Raw genomic sequence first — 24,505 nt, forward strand, 5'->3', positions numbered from 1 at the left:
TGCTGAATGCATTAGTGAAAAACCAATATGTCATTCTACAAAATAGATATCTAACAACCAATGAAACAGATGACAGAATGATAAAACAAATGAACAAATGTTAGATCAAATGACAGACAGACAGATAGACAGAACGATGGATATTATAATAGAGCTAAAAACAGATATAACAAAAGAATAAATTAAATAGAACACACACACACACACACATATATGAAGAATTTGGTTCCAAAACGCGATAAACGTCTTTTAAAAAAAAAAATTGAGTTTCCGCCAAAATCAGTATCGTATCTGGTCGGTACTGAAAAGTCAATTTTTAATTTTATGCAAAATCCAATATTTGCACAGTTATTAGGTCATGTTTTCATCTCAGTAAAGCCGGTTCTGTGATTAATAGTAATGGTAAATTTCCATCATTTACTTTCAGATGGAAATTATTCAGATGCATTTAATACACAGATCCGTAGATCACTGACAAGCTACACTATATCGCGTTCATGAGATGAATCGCATTCGATTACGAACACGATATTGCGTAGCTTGTCAGTGTTTTTATTAATGCCATTAATGTTTTTGTTAATACAGCATATTTACATTTATGCATTTAGCAGACGCTTTTATCCAAAGCAGTGCATTCAGGCACATTTTTTACCTAACGTGTTCCCTGGGAACCCATATAGCACTAGTCAACTAAATGAATGTTACATGGCAAAGATGAATGCACTTTTGGAAGTTGAATGTAAGGAAAATGTCATTTTGGAATTTCTGTGGTCTAATGTGATGTTGTTCATGTTCTTGTTCATGATGAATTTTTCTTTTGTTGCTGTAATTAATTTATAGCATTAACAAGATGACCCGGCTTTGAATTCATTTTGGGAGTGATGACTGATGAATGTATTTTTAGTCCAGTGCCTGTATATAAGATTAGTATTGACCAAGTTCAGAGGCTGTCATACGTGGATCAACTTACTATGTTGTGTATTTTCATCAGTTTCAATATGAAAAAGAACTTTTATATTGATTCACTGGATTTATTTTGAGAAAAAAAAAAAAAAGTATCATGGATTTTTTGCATTGTAGGAAATTTTTTTTTATTTTTTATAATCTTTGAAAATGAAAACCTGGATTTGAATTTTTAATGTTATTATAAGCTAAAGATGTGATGTGAAAGTTTGAAACAGAAAATAGTGGTTTTCATCTTGCCACTTTCTTGGTAAAAACCAAACAAACAAACTATAGATGAAACAGAACAGAACAATAGAACTCATGATAGGTAACAGAATAATAGATAAATCAAACTACAGACTGAACAACAGATAGAATCTGCTGATAGAAAGTAGATAAGCATAAAGAATTGTAATTTCACTATCTATGGCTGTTAAAATAATCAACAGAAAATGCAGAAGATCAATTGGACACTCTCACTAACCCCCTGCAGACATGTGTGACACTCGCACACTCACAATCCCGCAGTATTCCTGACCGGCAGGATTGATTGACTGAAGGTGGGAAGATACGGTTTGAGGGAATTGTTGACGCTTTAGCAGGAGGAATTGAAAAAGATGTCCCTCATTAGCAGGGAAGATGGGTGGAGAAACGCATGAAGAGAGCTCATATAACGCTTCTTTTACTTACTGAAAAAATACTTCTTCAAATCAATATATTAAAATCCATGATTAAATAATTGAAACAAACCTAATTTAATTTGTGAATTATTTAATTGGATTTCAAATAAATAAAATGCTAGCTGTGAAATTGGCCTTTAGCGAGTCAAAGGAGCTATTTATCAAACAATCATAAAACGATTTTAAACAATGCATTATTTTAGATGTGTTGGAAACGATCCTGACTTTCAGTGGAAAAAGTGAAAATTCTCCTCTTGATGCATGCATGTCCATTTTTGGACCGTGTTGGTCATGTAAAAAGTCTTTATTTTCTAAAAAGGGCAGAGAGCAACACCCAGCCAGCTGTTCAAATTAGCACCGCCGCTCATTAGACCTGTGCTAAGTCATGACGTTGCCCCTTTGCACCAGATAGCTGTTCTGAAAAAGCGTGGGCCACAGCTGCGGATGCCATTCACGATAACTCGCCCCAAACGACCCAATGTTTATGCCACGCTGGATGTAAACGCTCAACAGTCACTCGTCAGGAGAGCAATAATGGTTTGCAGTAAAGTATGCATATATTATAACATCAAGTTCAGAGTGAAATCTCAGTTTCAGCTTGAGGCCCCAGAGGAGTGATTGGCAGGTCCTATTTTTGACCTCATAAAACTGCTTTAAAAAAGGAACGAATGCAGTTCCCATTCAAAAGGGCAGGTTGTAAATGCCTTTTCACTCAGGGCTGAGGCACTGTGGTGGTTTACATGAGTATAAATGGAGTGGCAATGACACAATGACGCCTCGGCGAGTGGTTATATGTGGAGCTCGTAGTTGCTGGGTTAAATTTGAAGGATCAGACATAATTTTTAAGTCAAGCCAGTAAATGAAATTGTTATTTTAATTTTTTTTAAGTTTTTTTTTTTTTATGCTCTTTGTTGGTGCTTTATTGGTGGAGGAAGTTAGGAAGTGTTACAAAAATAATAAAACGGCCCTTTTGTACTTTTACTTTTGAAGTATATTATTTTATTGTTGGTGGAATCTGCTACAAGAAAAGCTTTAATTTTGTGTTCAGCTCTTACTTGCACAAAGCAAGCACATGAAATAATAATTGAATAAACCGGGCATTTTTAAATGACTGGCCACAGAGTGATTTGGGACTCTTTTTTAAAAAGCATGTTTAAAATAATAATAATAATAATAATAATAAATACACACACAAAACCGCAATGACAGGCAGGAGTGCATGAAAATAGTTAATTTTAATACTTGTTAGTTTTTCTCTTTTTTTTGTGTAATACTTGAGATATAATAAATATATCAAAATCCATCATAAAATAAACCTAAATTATTTTCAAATTTAATTTGTGCATTTTTCATATAATTTCTTGTTGTTGTTTAAATAAACATTACAGCTGTCCCTCTGATGTGTCATTTTCACACCGCTTAAGTTTTTCCCTAATAAAATGTGTGAAAATAATAATTAAAAAAATGTAATTGTATATAAAATAAATAAAATGCTAGCTCTTGAAATAAGCCTTAGCCACACAAAGGAGTCTGCAAAGGAGTCTGGTCACAGTAATTTGGGCCTTTAAAAAAAAAAGAAAAAAGAAAGAAAAATGTCCTTAAATTAAACTGTTTGTCTGTTAAGAAAAGTCACTTTTTCTTTAGGAAAAAAAAAAAAAAAAAACACTGCAAATGAAATGCAAGCATACTTACCCCAGTAAAAAGTGATATATTTAAAATAAATTTATTTCATACTACATATAGTTCTATTATATTCTATAGTAATCTATTAATATATTTACTGACATATCGCTCGAGACTTACTGATATAAAACTTATAATTAAACTTTATTTGGAGAATCACTTGTGCACAATGCACGTTTCTTAAAATTAAGTCTAAAAGGTGTTTTAATGTCACTTTTAATGAGGATTGTGTGATCTTTGAATATTGGCCTGTAAATGCAAGATATTTAAAGTGTACCTGAAGTATACTTGCAATAGTTCCACTTAAGCACCATCAAGCGTATCTTTAGTTAAACCTCAGCAATACTTAAGCACAATTAAAGTGCATTAAGTACAAAATTAGTTAGTATTCCAAAAGTACAACTGAAGAGTATTTTTATTAAGTACATAAATATGTAAATGCATTTATAGTATACTTTGCATGAAATAAATGTTATTTCTAATAAATTTTATAAATAAATTATGTATAAAATAACAATAGTAGCATTTCCATATAACTTCTGTAGAACCTCAAAACAGAACACACATGCAATACAGTCAAAGGTTTTCTTATATTTTTAACCAAATGCCCCAAAAAAGATTGTGATCGTACGGACAGCTGAATGTCGTGTCGCATTCATCCCGTGACAGTAAAGTGACTTAAAGAGCCATTGAGACAGCAGCATCTGTTCTCCCAGCAGGCCACTGCTCACAAAACTGACAAGTTTAATGGGACCCTAACACTGTTCACAGAGACGGACAGAGTCAAGGGCACATGGAAAGACCTAGTGCTTATCGGTTTGACACGGCACCTGTCAGACAACAAATTAACTTGTGGGTGAGCGACTGTAAAGCAGGGACAGATTTATGCGAGGTTTATCGAGGCCTCGCCGTGATTATGAGGTGGTTTCATCTGTTGATTATGTTGTGTGGCTCATCTCGGTCGCCAGAGAGCGATTCTGGCAGAGAGAAGCGCGTGAGCAGTTAAGAGAAGAGAGACGGACAGGCCCAAAGGACTCTTGGACCGGTTTAGTGATCAGCTGAGCAGATCTGGCAGATAAAACTGCATTTGTGTTGTTGGCAGATGGAAAGAGGATCCAATTTCCCCTCAACGTTTCAGTGAACATGACTCACCTTTAACAGAATGACTACAAACCTATTACAGACAAGCATGATCATTTCCAAAGCCTGATCTCCACACGCAACTCTAATCTGCATAAGCTCAGGCTTGACAGACACTAGGATGGAAAACAATGACAGAAGCATTATAAAATAGAAATACTAAACCATTTTAATATTTAATATAGTTAACATTTAAATTATATGCTCAGGGTTTACATCTTACCTTGAGATTTATTTTATAGGAGCTTCTCTAAAAAACCTACAAAAGCATAGATATAAACATGTATATAGTGTATATAAAAATAATAATAATAATAATAATAAAAACTTATATATATATATATATATATATTACATAAATTATAGAACTTTACAAATATATATTCTTTAGATTTTTATAAATATTTATAGATAAAATGTTCTTACTTGCCCGAGCCAAAAGCAGCCTCCAAGTCTTGATATTTTTTTTTTCAATGTGTAGCACAAGCACATAATGAAGTAATAGCATTAAAACAGTAAAATGTGTGGCACAGCGCCCTCTAGCGGCAAGAAACCAGTGCATGTTGATAAAGACCAGGGTTATTTTATTATTTTTGGATAACAGAAGACACATCAAAAGACTATAAATCACAATGACCTAAAGAAGAAATGAAACCAACAAAACAATGATAAAAACATTTAGGCTTCGGGAAACCTACAAAACGAGCCTCTCTCGTAGATCGCTTTAAAAAAAGGGAGTATGAAGGAACAGCTCATGCTGGTTTAGAGTATTGAGGAAGAGAGAGCCAGTGCCAAAACGAGCAGACTGCAAACCGCAGCTCTTTAACACACACCTACCGGTGTATTCAGTCTCAGCCACTACACATGAAGCTTAACTCTGAAACAGAGCGACTGAACTTCCTCAACTTTATATACCCCGGGCTGATGCAGGTGTAAAGCAGGGCACATTTCATCAAAATACTGAAAAACATGTTCAGTGTTTATCCTTGCAATATGAGAATTAACAAGAGAGAAGAAAATATAAAATAGCTGTAAAACAACAATTAGTCAGTATATCCTCTTCGGAATACAAGAAAAAAAACGTTGCATTCATTCCAACTGGGCTTTTTAAAGGAAACACACCAGTTAGAGACGGGGGTGAGAAACGAGGAACATGAGTGATACAGGTGTATAGTTCCTCTTAGCCGTGAGTGGTGTCGTCCTCCACAAAGTCCTTCGCCTGCTCTGCTGAGATCACATCGATGTGACTCACCTAACGAACACACACACACACACACACACACACACACACACACACACACACACACAGTAAGTCTGGGGACCTCATCTGTGCAGCTTCAACTTGACAAGACTTCCATTTATAGTTCAGTTTCTACACGGATACTCATTTGCATTTGCTAATTACTTGGCACATCAGAGTGCTAATGATGCCTGTTACCTTGTTTCTGAATTTGACGCCGTAGAACTTATCAGCTGACTCCAGAAGCTCAGGTCTGAAGGTCGTGGTGATGAACTGAGCATGCCCAGCCAGCTCCACGATCATGTCTGGAAGACAATACAAAACATTGATACACCACGCAAAAAAACAAAAAAACAAACTACTAATACACTTAAAGCAGAAGCTTGCAACCTCCAAAAGCAGTAACTTTTTTTGTCGTTAAAAAAAAAAAACATTTCTGTCAAAATCAGATACTTACAGAAACTTAAATATTTGTGATAGAATTTAAAACGTGAAAAGAAAATGTGAGAAAATAAAACTTTTCAGTGGGGAAAAAAATTAGTCTTATGATGACATCAGAAACTTAAAACACAGTATTTCTGGTAGAATTAAAAAAAAAAAAACTAGAAGAGTAAATAAATAAAACTGGATAATATATATGCTGCTTTTCCTTCTGTGAACTGTTCTGGTGATGTAGCAGTTTATTTTTGGACTGACTGACTTTCAGTGGCTGAAATGCTGGCGCATCTCTAAGGTCAATAATGCAGTGGCTGATGGTACCTGACACTGCTTTTCGGTGCTGGGCGTCTAGAGCCTGGTCGATTTCATCAAACAGGTAGAAAGGAGCAGGGTCGCATTTCTGGATGGCAAAGATGAGAGCCAGAGCCACCAGAGACTTCTGACCCCCAGAGAGCTGCTGCATCTCTCTCATCTCTCCCTGTTTACCTGTGAACGACACCTGACGAACACAAACAAACACAAACACAAACACACACACACACACACACGATTGGTCAAATATCAGCAGCAATAACTGCACATGCAAACATTTGATTCTCCATCCTCTTCTTACCCTGATGCCCACTCCAGTGAACTGGTCTACACTGGGCACACTGCTCTGGGAGGAAGATCCCCTCTCACTGTCCGCTCCCTCGCCCTCGTCCTGAGACTGACCACCTTCAGTGTCGCCCTTCTTCATCACCAGAGTGGCTTTACCGCCGGGCACCAGCTTCTGAAATACCTCGCTGAAATTCTTAGACACCTGTAGACACACAGAGCAGGATGCTTACGTGGGACCAGATGACATGTTTTTTTTTGCTTACTGTGGTAGAAAGTAGATTTAAAAATATTTTTTAATGTAGAAAAAATATTTGTTGTGGTAAAAAGGAAAATACAAAATTTTGTTTGCAGTCAAAATACACATTTTGTTAATAGTAGAAAAACAAAATGTTTGTTGTGGTGAAAAACAAAACCTTGCTTGTAGTAAAAAAAAAAAAAAAAACATTTTGCTTGTAGTAAAAAGGAAAAAAAAATTGTAGTGAAAACAACACTTTAAAGTAAAAAACTTTTTTTGTTTTGTTTGATGTGGGAAAAAAAACAAAAAAAAGTGTTATGAAAAACTTTTTTGTTTTTAGTGAAAACAATGTCTGCTGTGTCAAAAACAGTAACAAGCACATTTAAAAAAAAAACTGGAAAACAGTTTTTTTTTTTATTTTACGGGAAACAAAACTTTTTTTTTTTTTTACGGGAAACAAAACATTTTGTATGTATGTATTTTAAAATTAAATGTGTCAAGATTTGAAACTTAAAGAAAACAATATTTTATTAGTTTGTTTTTTTTTTAAGTTTGAGTGAGTCTGTCTCGTAGTAGTAAATTTTTGAATGTTTGATGGATGTTATAGTATTTGCGCAGCTCCAAGACGTTCATGAGCTCCATGATGGATTTGTAACCTCTATCCAGCTCCTCCTGCCTCTTAATCAACTTCTCTTTCTGCTCTGAGAAATTGACGAACTGGTCCAGGGCTTTTTTATTCACATGGCTGTACTTCTTCAGCTCTGTGTTACACTGCTCCAGCTTCCTGAACAACTACACACACACAAAATAATTACAGGTAAATTAATTTAGCAAAATTTCAGGAACATGAAAAATCTGTGTTTGCATGGTTTCTCGAGAGTATGAGAATATTTTGCGTAAAACCCAAAGTTTCTTGGTGAAAACCGAACTAAACATTTTGTGAGGGGGGTGAAAGTTTATGTATGGCAAGTTGGTGAAAAGTTTCAGGGACGTTTGAAAAATCTGTGAGCAACTGGAAAAATTTTGTAAACAAATGCAAGGGTTTTCAGTGGAATGTGAAAATTTTGCAAGCAAATGGAAAAAATAATTTTTGTTTCAATTTGCAAAGTTTCTGAGGGAATGTGAAATTTCTGCATGCATATCCAAAGTTTCTGAAGGGAAAGAGAAAATTCAGTTGACAAACACAAAGGTTTTCAGGGGAACAAAATTTTGCAACCAAATGGTGAAATTTCACAAGTTTACACAAAGTTTCTTTAATCATTTTGCAAGTAAATGCGGAGGTTTTTAAGGGGAATATGACAATTTAGTGATCAAAGGTAAAAACTTTGCAAACAAATGCAAAAGTTTCTTGGGGGAATATGAGCGAATGTCAAAATGTTGTGAGCAAACAAAATTTCTAGGGGATGTTTGCAAATGAATGCAAAAACAACTCATATAAAAGTTTTCATTAAACATCCATCTCTTCTTTTTTTTAATAACAATGTCCACTTAGTAACTTAACACAGTTTAGGATCGACTTCAAATTATCATTTTGCAAACTACAAAAACGTGTCAATTTCTTTCACATCAAAATCACCTAAATGCACGTAATGCCATAATTCCCACTTCTGAACCCGCAAGAGAAAATTCCAGAAGAGAGCTAAAGAAACGCACAGAAATGGCACAATTCAAAAACCTCCCTCCTCAACTCCAGACCCTCGAGTTCGCCAAGAGAGGGTGAAGAAACAAGAGCGCAAGGATGGGGTAATGAAGAATGAGTCACCTCTGTGTAGGAGGGCTGACACACAATAGAGGCCCTGACTGGAGCACTGGAGAGATAGGAGGAAGATCAACTAAGACAACCAATATGAGAGCCAGGTGGGAGGGCTGCGAGACTGGAGGGGGATGAGAGGGAAAACTAAAGCCAGACATAAGCCGAGGAGGAGGCAGGAGGCTTCTTCAAGGGTACCCGGTCATGCCTGGGTCTTCATAAGATTACATTAGACTCGTTTATGACCTCATTTGCAACAAGCTATTTTTTGAGCGAGAAGGAAAATGCAGTTTAATGTCACTCTAAATGAGTCACAGGAAATTATACAGAACTTCAGCATGAACTTTAACTAAAGAGGGAAAAAAAAACTTTGCACAAAACTATGGTTGCTGTACCTGTTTAAGTGTCAGCGTCTGGTACTTTTCAAAGGCCTCCTGCGGCAGGGAGCCCAGCTCGCGAATCTTTTTCATGCATTCCTCTTTCTTCTTCAGTAACATGCCCTGTCTGTTGGTCATCTTCTCCAGCTCCTTTGTGTCGTGGTTGATGGCTTCGTTCTGCTCCTTCTCGATGTTCTTCCAGCGCTCCATACTCTTCTGGTGGTCCTTTATTTCCACCTCCGTCTTATCGATGAGGGTGTCCAAGTCTGAAAATTGAGATGAGAAACAAAATGCAGACCAACAAATGTAGGTTTTTTAAGAAAAAAAATAAAAATAAAAGACAATGAGTCTTCACTCACCCTCAGACCGAGCCAAAGTGTCTTTTATGCGTTTATTAATGCCATCTAACTCTGACGTTGTCGCTGTGAGGACAGTTCCTCCTTCGGTTTCTCTCAGTTCATTCAATTCCTACAAACACACACTTTATTATTGTACTACATGCCACTGTGTTTCATAAAGGCTTAAGTGGTGGAAGGGTAAACCGTCCTCTTCACCTGCTCGACTTGGTCGAGACGTTTGCGCAGGTTCTCGTTGAGGTACGTCTCCACTCGGGTCATGATTCCCTCCAGCTTAATTCTCTCATTCAGCAGCTGTCTGTTGTCCTACAGCAAAAACAGGCCACACGTGAAAAACAAACATCTCTAACTGACCCCAGACTGAAGGGCCAAAAGCCACGTGTTCGGTTTTAATCGTTTATTAAAAAGGCAATTTTAGATTAAAAACAGAACATGTGGCTTTTGGCCGCATGAATATACATCTAAAGGAATAAATGAAACTCATATGCATATGCTTCAATGCTAACCCTTTCTGAGAATACAAAAGCAGACAAATTAGCAAACCAAATTGAAGTCCATACAAAAATAACAAAGACTAATGATGTGGGCCGGTTATACAACATTTAAAGCAGCTTTTCAATTGTTTGCTGTGTGTGTCGTGTGTCGGGCTGGAGGTGGGAACGAGCTGCAGCTGTGGCTTCGGGGCTAATTCTCATATAAATCTAACAAGAGCTTCAGACTGACTAACACAGGGGTTTAAAAAAAAAAGCATTTTACTATTTTTTCTGCCTGTCTTGTAAAAAAAAATACATTTGAAAATTATTGAATAACAACAAAAATTATATTTTAAGCATTACAAACAGTGGATTAACTGTCACAGAGACATAAGAAATGATTCTGATATTCACCAAAGCTGTTAGTTTAGGGCAGCTGTGGCCCCAACCTTATACTCTGGGTGGTGGTCTGATATGTAGATATACACACACAATGTTTTCAAAGTCAAACAGTAAAAAAGGTTGTTGATGATTTTTGTGTTAATTGTGTTGTTGAACCTGTTGCAGCTGTCTGATCTCGTCGTTGAGGTCGTCCACTCTGCGTTGGTCTTCTAAACTGAGCTGAGAGAGCAGGTCTGTCCCCAGCTCGGCCTTCAGAGACTCCCGCGTGCTCTCCATGGCGTGCAGACTGGCCTCCAGACTCTGAAGACTGCGTTGCTGGGGGGAAACACCACAGAGAAACCCATTTAAAGATTTGGTACACAAATGAAATTATAGTAAATAATAGCTAGTTGTGGTATTACAGTAGCACGGGTTACCTTGGGCATAAATGTTTTCTCTGACTGCTGTCTCTTCTCCTTCAGCATCTTCATCTCAGACAGTATACTGTCTCTGGATGCCTTGAACTTCCTCTGCTGGGTCTCGATCTGCTGCATCTGATTCATCAGCTGATCAATCTCGTTATTGATACGTGAAGAGCTGAGTTAAGGAGCAGACAACAACTCCCTTCTTGCTTATCTGTTATTTATATACTGTTATAGTATTTATTAACATTAATCAGCTTTTACTTTTTTAGTTATTAAAGGTTTTACTTGCCTTTCGATTTTGCTTTATTTTAGTGAGCTGCCGATTTTTAATTTTTACATTTTTAATCCAATGTTTTTATTTTAGCTTTATTTCAGTTAACAAAAACACTTTTAAATAGTTTTTGTTAACAGTAATGCTGCTCTTTGAAACACTAATAATATAATCAAAATCTGATTATACTAAACTCACTTATCTCAACTGTACAAATACAATCTGTTAAACACTTTTATTTGGCCTGTTTTTGCTGCAGCTGAGAAAATGATTACGTCATCATATAAGCTCTGAATGAGTCACAGAGTATGAGCCACACAAAGCCAACGTGTGTTGATCAATGGCTTTAAACGAACATCACTCGAAGCCTTGACGGTCACGTCCACCAATCCAGACACATAATCTCCCATCCCTCCATTCACTAATATAACACCATGTGTGCAGCTCGCACATGACTGCATACACATTAATAACTAGCTGACTCACTCTGTGATCCTCTATGACCTGGTGTCATCTAGGACGATTGTACCAGAATGCTCTACTGGCCAAGACACACACGACTGGGATTCAACAATCAATTTGATTTTGTGCCACTGCGTCATAAGTAAGCCTGCATGAGGCATGAGAAGGATATGTTCAATATTTCTACGCAGGTTCTCGTTGAGTTTGGCCTCCAGTTCTCCGAGCTCCTCCTCGGCCTTCCTCATGTCCTTCTGCAGCTCCAGACGGGACTTACGTGTGTCGTAGTAGCCACCGGTCAGAGCGCCACGATGACTCACCTGATCACCTGATCCACCAAAACAAGGGTTTAGAAATCATACCGTCTGAATACAAGAAGCGCACACACATAAGACAGCGTGGGTTTACCCTCCAGTGTGATGCAGTCCATGGTGAAAGCTCGAGCCAGCTGAGTGGACACCTCCATGCTGCGGCAGATCAGCGTCTTCCCAAACACGTGTTTGAAGGCCTTGTCGAAGTTTGGGCTGTAACGGAGCTTGCTGATCATGGGGATTGCATCCTACAGCAAATGCAGAGAAGGAATGACAGGTTATTTTAATCGCTTTCCACTTAACAGAATAACAAAAAATTAAAACACAGAAAAAAAGAAAACGAATGAGCTTCATTTTTAAAAGGAGGATAATTGAACATTAACAGTTAATTAAAACCATAAAAAATCATAAATTTTCATTGCTTTAAATTAAATTTCAACTTAAAAATACAGTATACAAAAAATCTCAGCAAGCTGCCAATGCAACATTTCTCGTTTTCATTTAGTTTATCTTGAAGCACTAAAACAACTATAAATAAACAACCTAATACTAATAAATAAAAATAAATAAATACAAGACATTTAAATAATAAATGTAAAATATAAATAAACAACCTAAATAAAAATGGCAAAATTTAAAAAAAAAAAAAAAAATAGCTTAAAACAGAAAATATAAACATCAAATTTAACTTAAAACATTAACAAAAACTATAATTGTATATTAATGAAAATAAAACAGGCCAACACATTTTTTATTTATTTTTTTCATAATCCAAAAAAATAATAAATCAGGGACAGGACTTGGTTTTGTCAATCAGGAGTTGATTAAATGATATAAACTAGGCATTTCAGACTGAATATGGACATTTTTTTTTGGCCAATATATTCCCTTAGGAATAACAGACAGACTCACACAGAAGTCAATTTCAAACTAAGCAGCTTTCTCTTGCTCAGTGTGTCGAATTCTGAGTATGTAGATTTTTTGTAGATAAAATTTGTTTGGGGTTATTTATGTGTGTGGTTTTTTATTCCAGACTGGGTGAATTCCTATTAAAATTACTGGATTGAAATGACTGTAACTGCACCCGCTATGCTGACAAATGTGCACAATAAGTTGCAGCATAACAGATCTTTTCTTCTGTATTGTGACGTACATTCAAGTGAAACAGATAATGGTGTTAAAAATTTGATGGTAGTGGATCTAAACGGATCAAGAAAACATGCATTTAGGAAATCCAACAGGGTGCATTTTAAATGTCATGTCAGTGGTGTAAGCTTACGTTAGTCTCAGGGTAAGCGGTGTCCCTGACGTCCAGTTTGCTGAGGGGCAGGAAGGTGACCTCTCCTGGCAAGTTCATCTTATTGAACTCCATCAGAATCTTAGTGCTCACTTCATCCGTTTCCACGATGTGGTAAAACAGCCTGAACAAACACCAGCACACACAACTCCATCATGCTCAGTTCACACACAGATAAACATTAAGCAGAAAACAACAATAATAATCAAAGTGTCTGACCTGGTGCCAGCGGTCACCTCCACACAGGTGTAGAAGGCAGGTTCGCACTCAAAGTTGTTCATGATGATGCCGTGGTAACCGTTGATGACGTGCTGGTTGATGCCCTTCCGGCGGAAATGTTCCAATACTTTATTAATGCTGTCGATGCCATTCAAAATAGCCTGGAGAAAAAGCAAAACATTGCCCTTCAAAGTTCCTACTTTCATTTCAAGCCAAGATCCCACTTCATCTATACTGATGTATATTTTTGTAATGTGGGAGAGTTGCTATAATTAGTGACTGACTCAGTCCTTGAGAAACCATCCAGCGGCCAAGTTGAGCTTAGGAGGTATGGTTCAGTTCAGCTGATACACAGTGAACCAGTGTGGGTGGCTTTTTTACATGATTTTAAATACATACACACTGGTTACATATAATGAACTCTAGGGTAGGTTTGTACGGTTAATCTCAATAAAATCAAAATCGTGACATGGCTCAGTGTGATCATCAAATCTCAAAAGCTGTGATTTAATTAACTAAAAATAAGCACTGTATATTAAAAGAGTAAAGCGTGGCACTGTGTTCATTTACACACAAACAGCTCATGCCTCAGCGTTTTCAGTTTCTGATTCGGTTCGAAGTAAACAAACGAAACGGAAATGAATAATGTAGCCCTCTTCTGAAGTAACAGAAAAGACGTTTCAAGAGTGTAGAAAGGCATTACATTTACGTAACAAAATTATGAACAAATATTATATAAATAAAAAAAGTAATGCACAGATTATTTGTACACGATAAGATCAGTAACATTCATAAACATGTTTAGAACACACAGGTCTGTTTTGGTTGCTAACCTTTCCGGTGGCTGCTCGCAGTAGCTGTTGTTTCTTCTCCAGCTCTTCTCGTTTGGCTGCCAGCGCCTGCTGCTCTGCGTTCTCCTCTCTCCACAGGTAGCTGCAGGAGGAGGGACACGGACACACCCATCAGCCCTGGCTCACAAACACTACGCCTGGGTTCAGCAGGAGACCCTATTCTATAGCCCATCCGTCAAGCCTCCTCGTGCTGTGAAACCTATGGCTCGTGGATTATTAATAACTAAAATGCCAGGTGAGGAGGGGAACGGTTCGTAATAAGAAAGGGTGGGATGTAGGAAAAATGGACCAAAGCCAGATATTTTCCCATGATGCGCTGGGAATGGGAACAGGAGGATCTTACTTTCTCTCGCTCTGAAGTTCATCTTTTCGGTTCTTCACCTCGTAGTACTTCTTGTCCAGCTCTTCCACTCGAGTCTTCACTTCACTCAAGTCCTGGTCCAGTTTCTGCAGCCGAAATCAAAGTTGGGAAGAAATGTTAAAGGTTCAAAAACATCTTAAAGGAATAGTTCATCCAAAGTAATTTTTTTGTTAAGTTTAACTCAGGAGTTTGTTTCTTCATCAGAACAGATTTGGAGAAATGTAGCATTACATGACTTGCTCATTAATGGATTCTCTGGAGTGGATGGGTGCCGTCAGGATGAGAGTCCAAACAGCTGATAAAAACATCACAATAATCCACACCACTCCAGTCCATCAGTTAACATCTTGTGAAGTGAAAAGCTGTATGACTGTAAGAAACATATCCATCAAGGTGTTTTAACTTTAAAAACGTCGCATCTGATCAAAATTGAAAGTCATAATCCATAACAATGCTTCCTCCAGTGAAAAAGTCCTGATCCCTCTTTCACATCAAAATAACCCACATTCTTTTGAGAACCGTTTTGGACTGTTTTTCCATGTAAACAGTGTTTGATTTCCTCGTATAATATTTCTCTCCTGATTCCGACGAGAAGACTTTTTCACTGGAGAAAGCAAAAATTTTAGATTATAGACTAATTTTTTTTTTTTTTATTTAATGGTTTGAGGTTATATTTTTGTTTATGGATTATTGTTTCTTAAAACACGCTTATTTTCACTTTTCAAGACATTAATTGATGGACTGGAGCGGTGTGGATTACTCAAATGTTTTTATCAACCATTTGGACTCTCATTCTGACGGCACCCATTCACTGCTGAGGATCCATTGATGAGCAAATGATGAAATACTACATTTTTCCGAATCTGATGAAGAAACAAACTCATCTACATCTTCTATGGCCTGAGGGTGAGTACATTTTTTTTTACATTTTTGGGTGAACTATTCCTTTAAAGAATAAATGCTTCCCATAAAACTGGCAAAAGTTACGAATCTACTGTTCAATACCAAGATGAGTTTTATTGTTGAGAATTTTTTGAATTTATTTTTCCAGGTTTTTGTCTTTTCTTACACTAGGTGTCCTCCAGATCTTTGTGGATGGCAGCGATCTGCCGTTTCTTGTCGTTGATGGCTTGATCCAGAGACTTCAGCTCCTTCTTGATCCATTTGTCCCTCTCTTCTTTAGAGGTGAACTGACTGCCCCGGCCCTGTTTGGCATACAGGTCTGTTCGCTCCTGTGTGGCTTGAGCCAGTCTGAAAAATTCACAAACAAACACAAAACAAATGACCCCAGAACAAAACACACTTCAAACATTACTTAAAGCATTTGAAAAGCACTTATCCTCCTTAAAATGACATCTTGTGAATAGTTTAAATAATTTGTGGACTCATCCACTGTTTAAAAATAAATACAGCCATTGTGATATACTCTTACAAAATCAAAAGCCTATAAACTTATAACATAATAGGGGTAGCAATAAGCAAATTATGGTTTTGGGGGACTGTGACGTAAAAAATATTAGTTATTTATAAGAAGAAAAAAAAAATGTCCCACCCAAGCTTCCTGTTTCAATAGTAAGTACGTCAACACACAAAAGAAGTCCATGCTCCCCACTTCATGGGCCCTTTCAACACTTCAAAGAGTTTACCGGGAAATTCCTCGCTCCTCTCTTTCTTTCACAGCGTTAAATTTGGGTTCTGTTTCCTGCAGCTCCTTCTGTTTTTCTTCAATCTTCTCCAGAAGCTTCTGACGCTCTTTAAGCAGCCGTTTCTGTTGGACAGGAAGCCAGAGGGGACAGAGTATGTAATCACAAACAGCGACATCAATTCTTGAGTCTTGCCTCTTTTTATAGAAAGCCTAAATAAATTTTGCATGAATGCGTAAGGAGGTGTTCGTATTTAAATGGAGAAGAATAAACTGCACACAAACAGGTGTGTAGATTCAGCGTCATGAGCAGAACAAAGGGGATCTCCATCTGAGCAAACCTACATTCACATTCACCAATCAAAGGGCAAATGACGCACTTCTGCCTCTCCTCCACAGGAAAACACACACACACTTGGCCAGGTGGGGCTAATCCCTCTCTAAGCCAAGCCGGGATGCAGGAGGGCCGACCGAAAGTGTGCATTTCACACATACAGGGATACACAAGCGTTATGTGTGTGTTTGCGTCTGGCTACGAGCCCGAGCTGCAGTGAGCGTGTGTAGATAGTGACGCAGACGGAGACACTGCGGACCCTCTGTTCACTAGTGCCTGCCAGCATTTCCTGCAGCTCTCTGGCTGTTAGTGTGCATTTATGAGTGTGTTTGCATTTGTGAGCATGTGGATCAAACGCTCGTGTTTGCTTATGTGAATTCAGTCACCGCTTTGTTTCTGCAGCGACCAATTCAGCAACAGCAATAGAGAAAAGAAAGCAGGTGAGTATTCGTTTGAGGAAATGGGGTTTATACTTATATGCAGTCTTATTTAAAAAATAAAGAAATAAATTACACGTTATAGAATTTAGCACTTCATGAGAATTTTACCGTTTTGTTTGAGTAAAACACGCTTCATATATATAAACACAAATTTAAAGGTATTCACGGCAACATAAAAATAAAGGCTTGGTTTACCGTAAAGACACTGTGCCAGAAATATATTACCATCATTCAGTAGAATGTGTGTAATCCTACTACTACTGTTGAAAAATTTATAAAACTTTTTTTTTTTTTTTTTTTAAAGAATAGTTGCACAATATTTCTTCCATGCTTAAATTTTAATAGTAAATCCCCTTTACTTGCCGAAAAATACATTTTAATTTTCATTGATTAAAAGATAAATTAAATTAATGTTTTATGCCTTCATTTGACAACCAGAAAATTTAAATACACAGCACAGAATTTCACATTCTCCAGGTAAGAATAAATAAAAGTTGTTTTTATGCATTCAAATAACTAGACATGCTAAAACAGAATTTGGTAACAATAAAACATAAGGTGAGAAAAAAAAAAAAAACATGTCATAGGGCCCTAAACACATATTTTTTTTTCTTTTTCTTTTTACTTTTAATAAATTGATGTTAAGTAATGATACGTTTCATGATTTTAATTAATTAGACGTGCTTTTTGATTATTAAAATCCAATGTAACCATTAAAAAGAGTCCAGAAAGTTGAAATTGGAATCCAAAAAAATTACAATGAAAAAAAAAAAAAAAAAACGGAATTTGAAAAAAAAAAAAAAAAAAATGGAAATTGGAGAAAAAATAAAACAGATTTCATAAATAAACACTCTTTTACACTTTCAAGGAATCCTGACAAAAATGCATCAGTTTCCACAAAAATATGAAGCAGCACTGATTTCACCATTGATAATCATAAGAAATGTTTCTTGAGCACCAAATCAGCATTTCATGATGATTTCTTAAGGATCACATGACACTGGAGACTGGACTAATGATGCTGAAAACTCAGCTTTGCATTACATTTTAACACCTATCTAAATACACCATCTAAATACACAATAATTATTTTAAACTATCTGTTAAAATATTTCACAATATTATTGTTCTTACTACATTTCTAATCAAATAAATGCGGCCTGGGTGAATATAAAAAAATAAAACAAAGTGTAAAATCACTTCAAACTTTAACAAAAAGTAACTCTCTTTTCCAAGATGGCACTTCTTTGAGATGTGTGTGTTGTTGAGTGCATATGTGTGCGTGTAGCGTGTGCATGTGTTTGTGTGTGTGCGTCTGCTAGTCATACCCTCTGTTCACTGTTTCCTGCCAGCTCGTCCTGCAGATCTTTGGCCTTGAGCTCCAGTTTGGTCCTCTGTTTGATCTGCTCCTGTCGCTCGGCGCTCAGCTGTTCTTTCTCCTCCCTCATGGCGGAGATTCGAGACTTCAGCTCCCTCACCACACGCTCAGTCTCCTACAGAGACACAGAGACTCTGAGGTTAGATAAGATTACACAATATAAGCCATTTTATGACGTGCGAATGGAGGTGTTTTGTTATTTTATTTTGTTTTAAGTTTGTTTATTAGTTTTTTTTGACTGTTTTTATAATTTTTTTTACTTGTGCTGAGTAAATTTCTCTTTCACAATAAATGATCTTGGTCTTATTGAGCTCGATTCATCAGTGCATGTTAATCTAAAAGGAAAAAAGATGTTTCCCTTCTTATGATGCTTCTTTGTAGAGGTGGGCGATATTACCAAAATTTTATATACGAGTAATTATATTTAATGGTAATGATATATATCACAATATAGCTATTTTTGCTTAATGGGGTCTTTATAATATTTTATACCACAGAAATTTCATAATTCTTCTTATTAAAGTTACAAAAGTGATTTAGTCAAGAGCAGTGAGAGATTTTTTCTATTTTGTTGTTAACATAATTGACAGAAGGAATATTAGACAGCTGTCACTTTAAGAGCTGCCCAGATCCAGTATACTGTTACACATTAGTCTCAGCCTCAGAAGTCACACCCATGAACCGCTGGCTGAACGTCTGATGCATATCGCACACAAAATTGGAAACACTTCGAAGTCGTCATCGGATTGGTTGAATTATACAGGATTTCCAGACGTGTGTGTGTCACGTTCTTTACCGTTCCGCCTGGAAACAAAGATGCCGTGACGCCAAACCCCCTCATGGATGAAGAAATCTGTCATGTTTACAACTGTGACGACAAGCACTTATCAGGATCAACCAAACACTGGATTTTCAAAACGTGAAATATTTAAAGTTCGTGAACATCTGATGCATATCGATGTCAAAGTTTTTTACACTTATTATTTTTTTTTGGGGACATTTCCACGCCCCTAAGCATGACATGGCACCAAAAAACTAAATCTCTACCGGTCGACAAATTTTTACCGGTTAATTGTGTCTACCAGTATATCGCCTGCCCCTATGTCTTTGAAATAAAAGGTTTTTCTTATGTGCCGACACGTGAATGCACAAGCTGGTTAAAAAAAAAAATGCAATGCACTAGACCTTTTTACATTTTCAGAAGAAAATGTGAAAAATTCCCATGCAAAACGTGCGTTTTTAACACTTTTCCAGAACAAGAACACCCTGAAGAGCTCAGTTTACCTCCACTTTGTCTCGAGCATCCTGTTGAGCATCTCGCAGTTGTCTAGATTTGTCTCCACAGGTCTCTCTCTTAGAGGACAACTAGAGGAGGGAATCACAGCATCTTTAAATGATCAGCAACAAAGCATCATACGGTGTTAATGCTCACGTATTTCCTGTTTGATAGCGTGTATCGATGTGCGTACCTCGTCCAGTTTGGCCCGCGTCTCGTTGAGCTCCTGGTTGTAGATGGTGTACTCTAGAGCTCTTCTCATTTTGTCCCACTTCTGGTACTGAGCCAGCTCCTCTTTCTCGTCCTCCAGAGTGTGCAGACGCTCCTCGATGTACTTCAGCAGCTCATTAATCTTCTCTCGCTTGCCCTCTGTACACATACACACAAGAACAGACTGCACATCACAAAACCAACAGTAAAGCATCTACTGCAGCGTTGCCTGCACTGCTTTAGCAATTCATTAAAGCGATTGGCTTTCACAAAACAACTTATTTGACAGGCTATATTTCCAGATTGGAAATGATAAATGGCATTTTCACTTTAATGATGACGCATCTGAATAGAAACACATCAGTGAAGGGTCTACCTGTTTCCTTCATGAGCGAGATACTCTCCTCTTTGCGCTCATCGTAGACTCTGGTGCCGGCCACCTCCCGGAGCAGCTTCAGACGCTGGGAGTCAGGCGCTGTTGCCATCTGATTGATCTATTTTCATGTTTCAGACAGTAAAATGAGTGCAAAAAAACTCATTTACAGCATTAGCAACACTTTACTCCCAAGAGCCACGTTCTTGTTTGTAAACAAGCATTAATCTTAATGAAACGTTTCAGCTGCAGTTTAAAGGGGAAGTTCAGCCGGAAATGAAAATTCAGTCATCATTTACTCGCCGTCCACTTGTTCCAAATCTGTATGAGTTTTGTTCTTCTATTGAACACAAAAAAGGATTATTTTGAAGAATGCAGATAACCATGTTATGGAAGTCAATGGCTACCGTCAACTGTTTTGGTGACCGGCATTCTTTGAAATGTCTTTTACAGGTCATAAAGAAACTCATGCAGGTCTTGAATGAGTTGTGAGGATGAGTCAAAGACAACAATTTTCATTCTTAGATGAACTATTCCTTTAAGCGATAACAGGTTTAAAAATAAAATCATGAATAACTGTAAACACCCATTAATAATTTGTCCCATGTCAGGGGACGCTGGCGTACCTTTCCCTGCTTGACGATGTAGTAAGGGTTGCTGCGGGAGAAACCAGCGCTCTCTAACAGGTTCATCACGTCGTTCTTACTGAAGCACACAGAACACATCTCATTGGTCTACAGCTCTAAGAGGTCAAAGCTCTTCTGGTATGTTACAGCGCTACAAGAACTAAACTTACGTGACCATCTTTTTGTCCAAGAAGTACTGGTCTTTCTTTGCTCCGATGACACGGCGCAGAGACACCTCCTCTTTATCAATCTGAGGGCAATGAAGTCTCGTTACTCGCCTGTCTTTACTTTAGTGCGCTTCTCAAAATTGAGGATAAGTTTCTTACCGGCAGCCTGTTGTCAGAGTTATCGAATATAATTTCCACAAAGGCTGAAATGACTCGAGGACCAGTGCCTTCCTGAAAATTACATGAAAGCATGTACTTCTTCAGAGTTGTTGGTGGATTTTTTTTTTTTTATATATTTATAAATTTAATTAATAAATTTAGAAAAATACATAAATGTTGGGTAAAAAAAATTTAAAAAATCTATAAATAACAGTTATTTAATAACACAATTGTTTTTTTTTTTTATTAGTTGTTGTTGTGTTTTACTAAATTATTAAAGCAAAAATACATAAAAATAATAATAATAAAATAGAATAAAATTACTCACGTGAAGCAGAGCCAGACGCTGCTCTGGACGAAGATGACTGAACTCATCACTGAGTACAAACTGAATGGCTGACGGGGAATAAAAGAGAATCACTCGTCAAACCATTCACATGCACCTTTAGCGTTTTGATTTATTAAATTAATTAATGTATTAAGGTATATTTTACTTACCATAAAAGAAGTTACTCTTTCCTGATCCATTTCTTCCAACTGTGAAAAATTAAATGTTAAAAAATAATAAATAATTAAATGTTAAAAAATAATAAGTAAATAAATAAATATATGTATATATATATATATGTTAAAACTTAAAATAAATAATATTTTAGTACATTATTATTTATAGTTTTACAGTTTATTTTAATTTAACTTTCTAAATTTCTCTAAAATTTTCTCCTGCAGGTCACATATGGTTAAGTATGTGACAAATAAAAAGTAATTATATATACACATTTATACACACACATTTTTTATTTTAATTTAACTTCTAAATTTCTTTTTTTTAATTAACAGGGTGGTTGTAAAAATGTAACAAAATATTAAATATCTAATTTAATATCTTTTTTTTTTGCTTATTTGTTTGATTTACCGTATTCAACATATTTCTGCTATGATGAGATCGTACCTATAACATTGTGTTTGGAGCTGAAGGGGTCAACCACAGTCTGATCTCTGTAGCTGCGAAACCCCTGAATAATCACCTAAAACACACAGTTCACCAAAGATCACATACAAACTCAATATTGTCTTACACAACCTGTCAGAATGCGGTTCATACAAATGTGCTAAAAAAAAAAAGAGTAAACAATGACCTGCAACAAAAAGTAAGACCCACACAAAAACCTAGAGAGACACATCTGTGTGTTTAATAAAGCGCATTATGTTGTTATTATCATCTACATCTAATACAACACGCCGTATTAGTATTTACAGAAGAACCAGCTATAACTTAATTCTCTGCTTATAGTTTGCTCACATCTGGAGAGCTGCAGCAAACAAAAGTTCATTTCAGTCGTGACTGTTTAATATAAATGTCGCATAATAATAAATTTGATCGCAATGTTTTGACAGCTAATGCTAAAGCTAATGCTAACTTCATTGAAGGCCATGTTCTCGTCAAAACTTACAACCCAGCACGCTCAAGATTAAGAAAAGATGCGTTTCTGTGCACACCTGGCAGTTAAAATATGTAAAGAAGTACTTGAATCGCATCATTCAACATATAAATCATAATTTTACACGCAACGCGTGAGTCGCTCAACGTATCCTTACCTGTTTAATGTACATGACGGCTTATGCGCAAAACTCTCCTCAGAAACCAGCCAAATAAAACACCCTCCTCCTCAGAGAGAAGAAGGGTTTAAGAGAAGGTAAATACGCCTGCACACCGGGTAAATCTGTCTGATATTTACTCCTCCGGACTATCAAATTTTATTTTCCCTCCCTGCACGAAACAGACACACAACAGTCAAAATGGCGACAGAGGCGGGACGAACGGACGAGTCTACTTGACCTTTTAGGGGGACCTATAATTATTGTTTATTATAAATGTTTAAAGGGATATTAATGGAGCGCGGAAACTTCGTACTTCAAGGTAACTTAATTAGATTTGTTAATAATTAAATTTTTAATAGGTTCCTTGCTTTTTCGTTAGTTTCATATCCATTCTGTCTGTAATGCTACCCCTGTTTCTGTAAACTTAGTTTAGTCCGTCGAGGTAGAGATTGGGCGCCAAGGCAGCTGCTCTGCAGAAGAAACACTCGAGTAAAGCATGTTAGGCTTATTCATCATTGATTGTACCTCCTTTCACGTTTGTTTGTTTGTTTGTTTGTTTGTTTGTTTGTTTGTTTCTTTTAAATCCTTTTTTTTTCACCAACAGAAAAGTACCATAGTATTGCAATGTAATTGAGATAGTATATTATAGACTAAATAATAATTAATAATTAAATAATAATTTCTTTCACACTTAAACCTTCTGCATAACCGAACAGTGCTGTGTAAGTTACTCAAACAAATCATAAACAACTAGCAAATAATTTCATGTTCAACAGTGTAATTAGGTTACTGTACTAATTACTCTCTCTTAAAGCATTTCATTACTGTTATTACTAATTTCTTTCTAAATCCTATATCAACCTTGACCAGTTGAACACACAAGACATGAAACGGCTCATTTAATTCTTTCAGATAAATCATAGAAAACTGCATAAATTATTCTTGAACTGACCGAAGTATGGGGGCAATGTAACATGAAGAACATACTCTTTTTTTTTTTTTTTTTTTTTTTTTTTTTTTTGTTAAATTCCCTAATTGTACAGTCTATACAGTATTTCATGCAAGTCATCAGAAGTAACTGTAATGACAAAAATTACTTGCATTACTTTTTCAAGTTAAAGTAAATGGTAATGCATTGCACCAAACATTGGTTACTAGACTAGGGATGATGTGCATAAATTCTAAAATGGTGATCATTGTTTTAGAAAGATCACAAACCTGAAGAGAGGAATACATTCATATCCAAATGGTAATTAATATATGCAAAGCAAAACACAAACTGATTACTTATGGATTCAGTCAGATTCTGTGAATAGCAATTGCTGTTTGGTTGCCTGCATGCAGAACATTAATGAAGTCCAACTCACGCTCTTTTTTTTCCCCAAAGAATGGGTATTTTGCTATGTTCTTTTAATATTTCATCACAAAATTTTTTATTATTGCTAATCATTTTGTTGATGAATGTGTTCATAATGCACTTTTTGTGTCTCTACTTTCTGTGTGCATCCCAAACGGGCGCCTAAATACATTTGTGTTGCTTCTGCGTGTGGTGGCTTACACATGTTCCACTCAAAAGTGTACTGTAGTATATGTACTTCTGCAGTACTTGTCACAGCAGAGGTCACTGTTGTATCTGTTTACTGTGGCCTAAAGTCCTTACGATGTTTCGTGAGGGCAAACATTTATAGTCTGTCAGTATAATAACAATGACACGCTCCTTTCATGACAAAAGTGTGTTTTTTTTTTTGGTAATTATTGTTGACTGAAGTATATTTTCTCTCTTTTTTTAGAGGAATATCTGCAGAA

The 24,505-nt window shown here is 36.5% G+C and overlaps 1 protein-coding gene across 1 annotated transcript; it reads right to left on the bottom strand.

The window, feature by feature from the left end:
* Positions 1-5,015: 5,015 nt before the first annotated feature.
* On the bottom strand, positions 5,016-22,914 carry LOC109047613 (structural maintenance of chromosomes protein 3-like). The gene is made up of 30 exons (XM_042749568.1): positions 22,697-22,914; positions 22,050-22,125; positions 21,596-21,634; positions 21,426-21,493; positions 21,098-21,169; positions 20,942-21,021; positions 20,772-20,850; positions 20,149-20,266; positions 19,756-19,931; positions 19,571-19,651; positions 18,237-18,401; positions 16,139-16,260; positions 15,564-15,743; positions 14,998-15,096; positions 14,475-14,591; positions 14,114-14,213; positions 13,281-13,441; positions 13,044-13,185; positions 11,862-12,012; positions 11,629-11,781; positions 10,736-10,887; positions 10,476-10,634; positions 9,643-9,750; positions 9,448-9,556; positions 9,107-9,354; positions 7,543-7,753; positions 6,740-6,930; positions 6,448-6,625; positions 5,887-5,993; positions 5,016-5,700 (listed from the first exon to the last, which is right to left on the bottom strand). Exons 1-30 carry the CDS (start codon positions 22,709-22,711, stop codon positions 5,629-5,631), a joined length of 3,729 nt encoding a protein of 1,242 aa, XP_042605502.1. The 5' UTR covers positions 22,712-22,914; the 3' UTR covers positions 5,016-5,628.
* Positions 22,915-24,505: the final 1,591 nt, after the last annotated feature.

Source organism: Cyprinus carpio, chromosome B22 (genome assembly GCF_018340385.1).
Source record: "Cyprinus carpio isolate SPL01 chromosome B22, ASM1834038v1, whole genome shotgun sequence".
NCBI classification, from domain to species: Eukaryota; Metazoa; Chordata; class Actinopteri; order Cypriniformes; family Cyprinidae; genus Cyprinus; species Cyprinus carpio.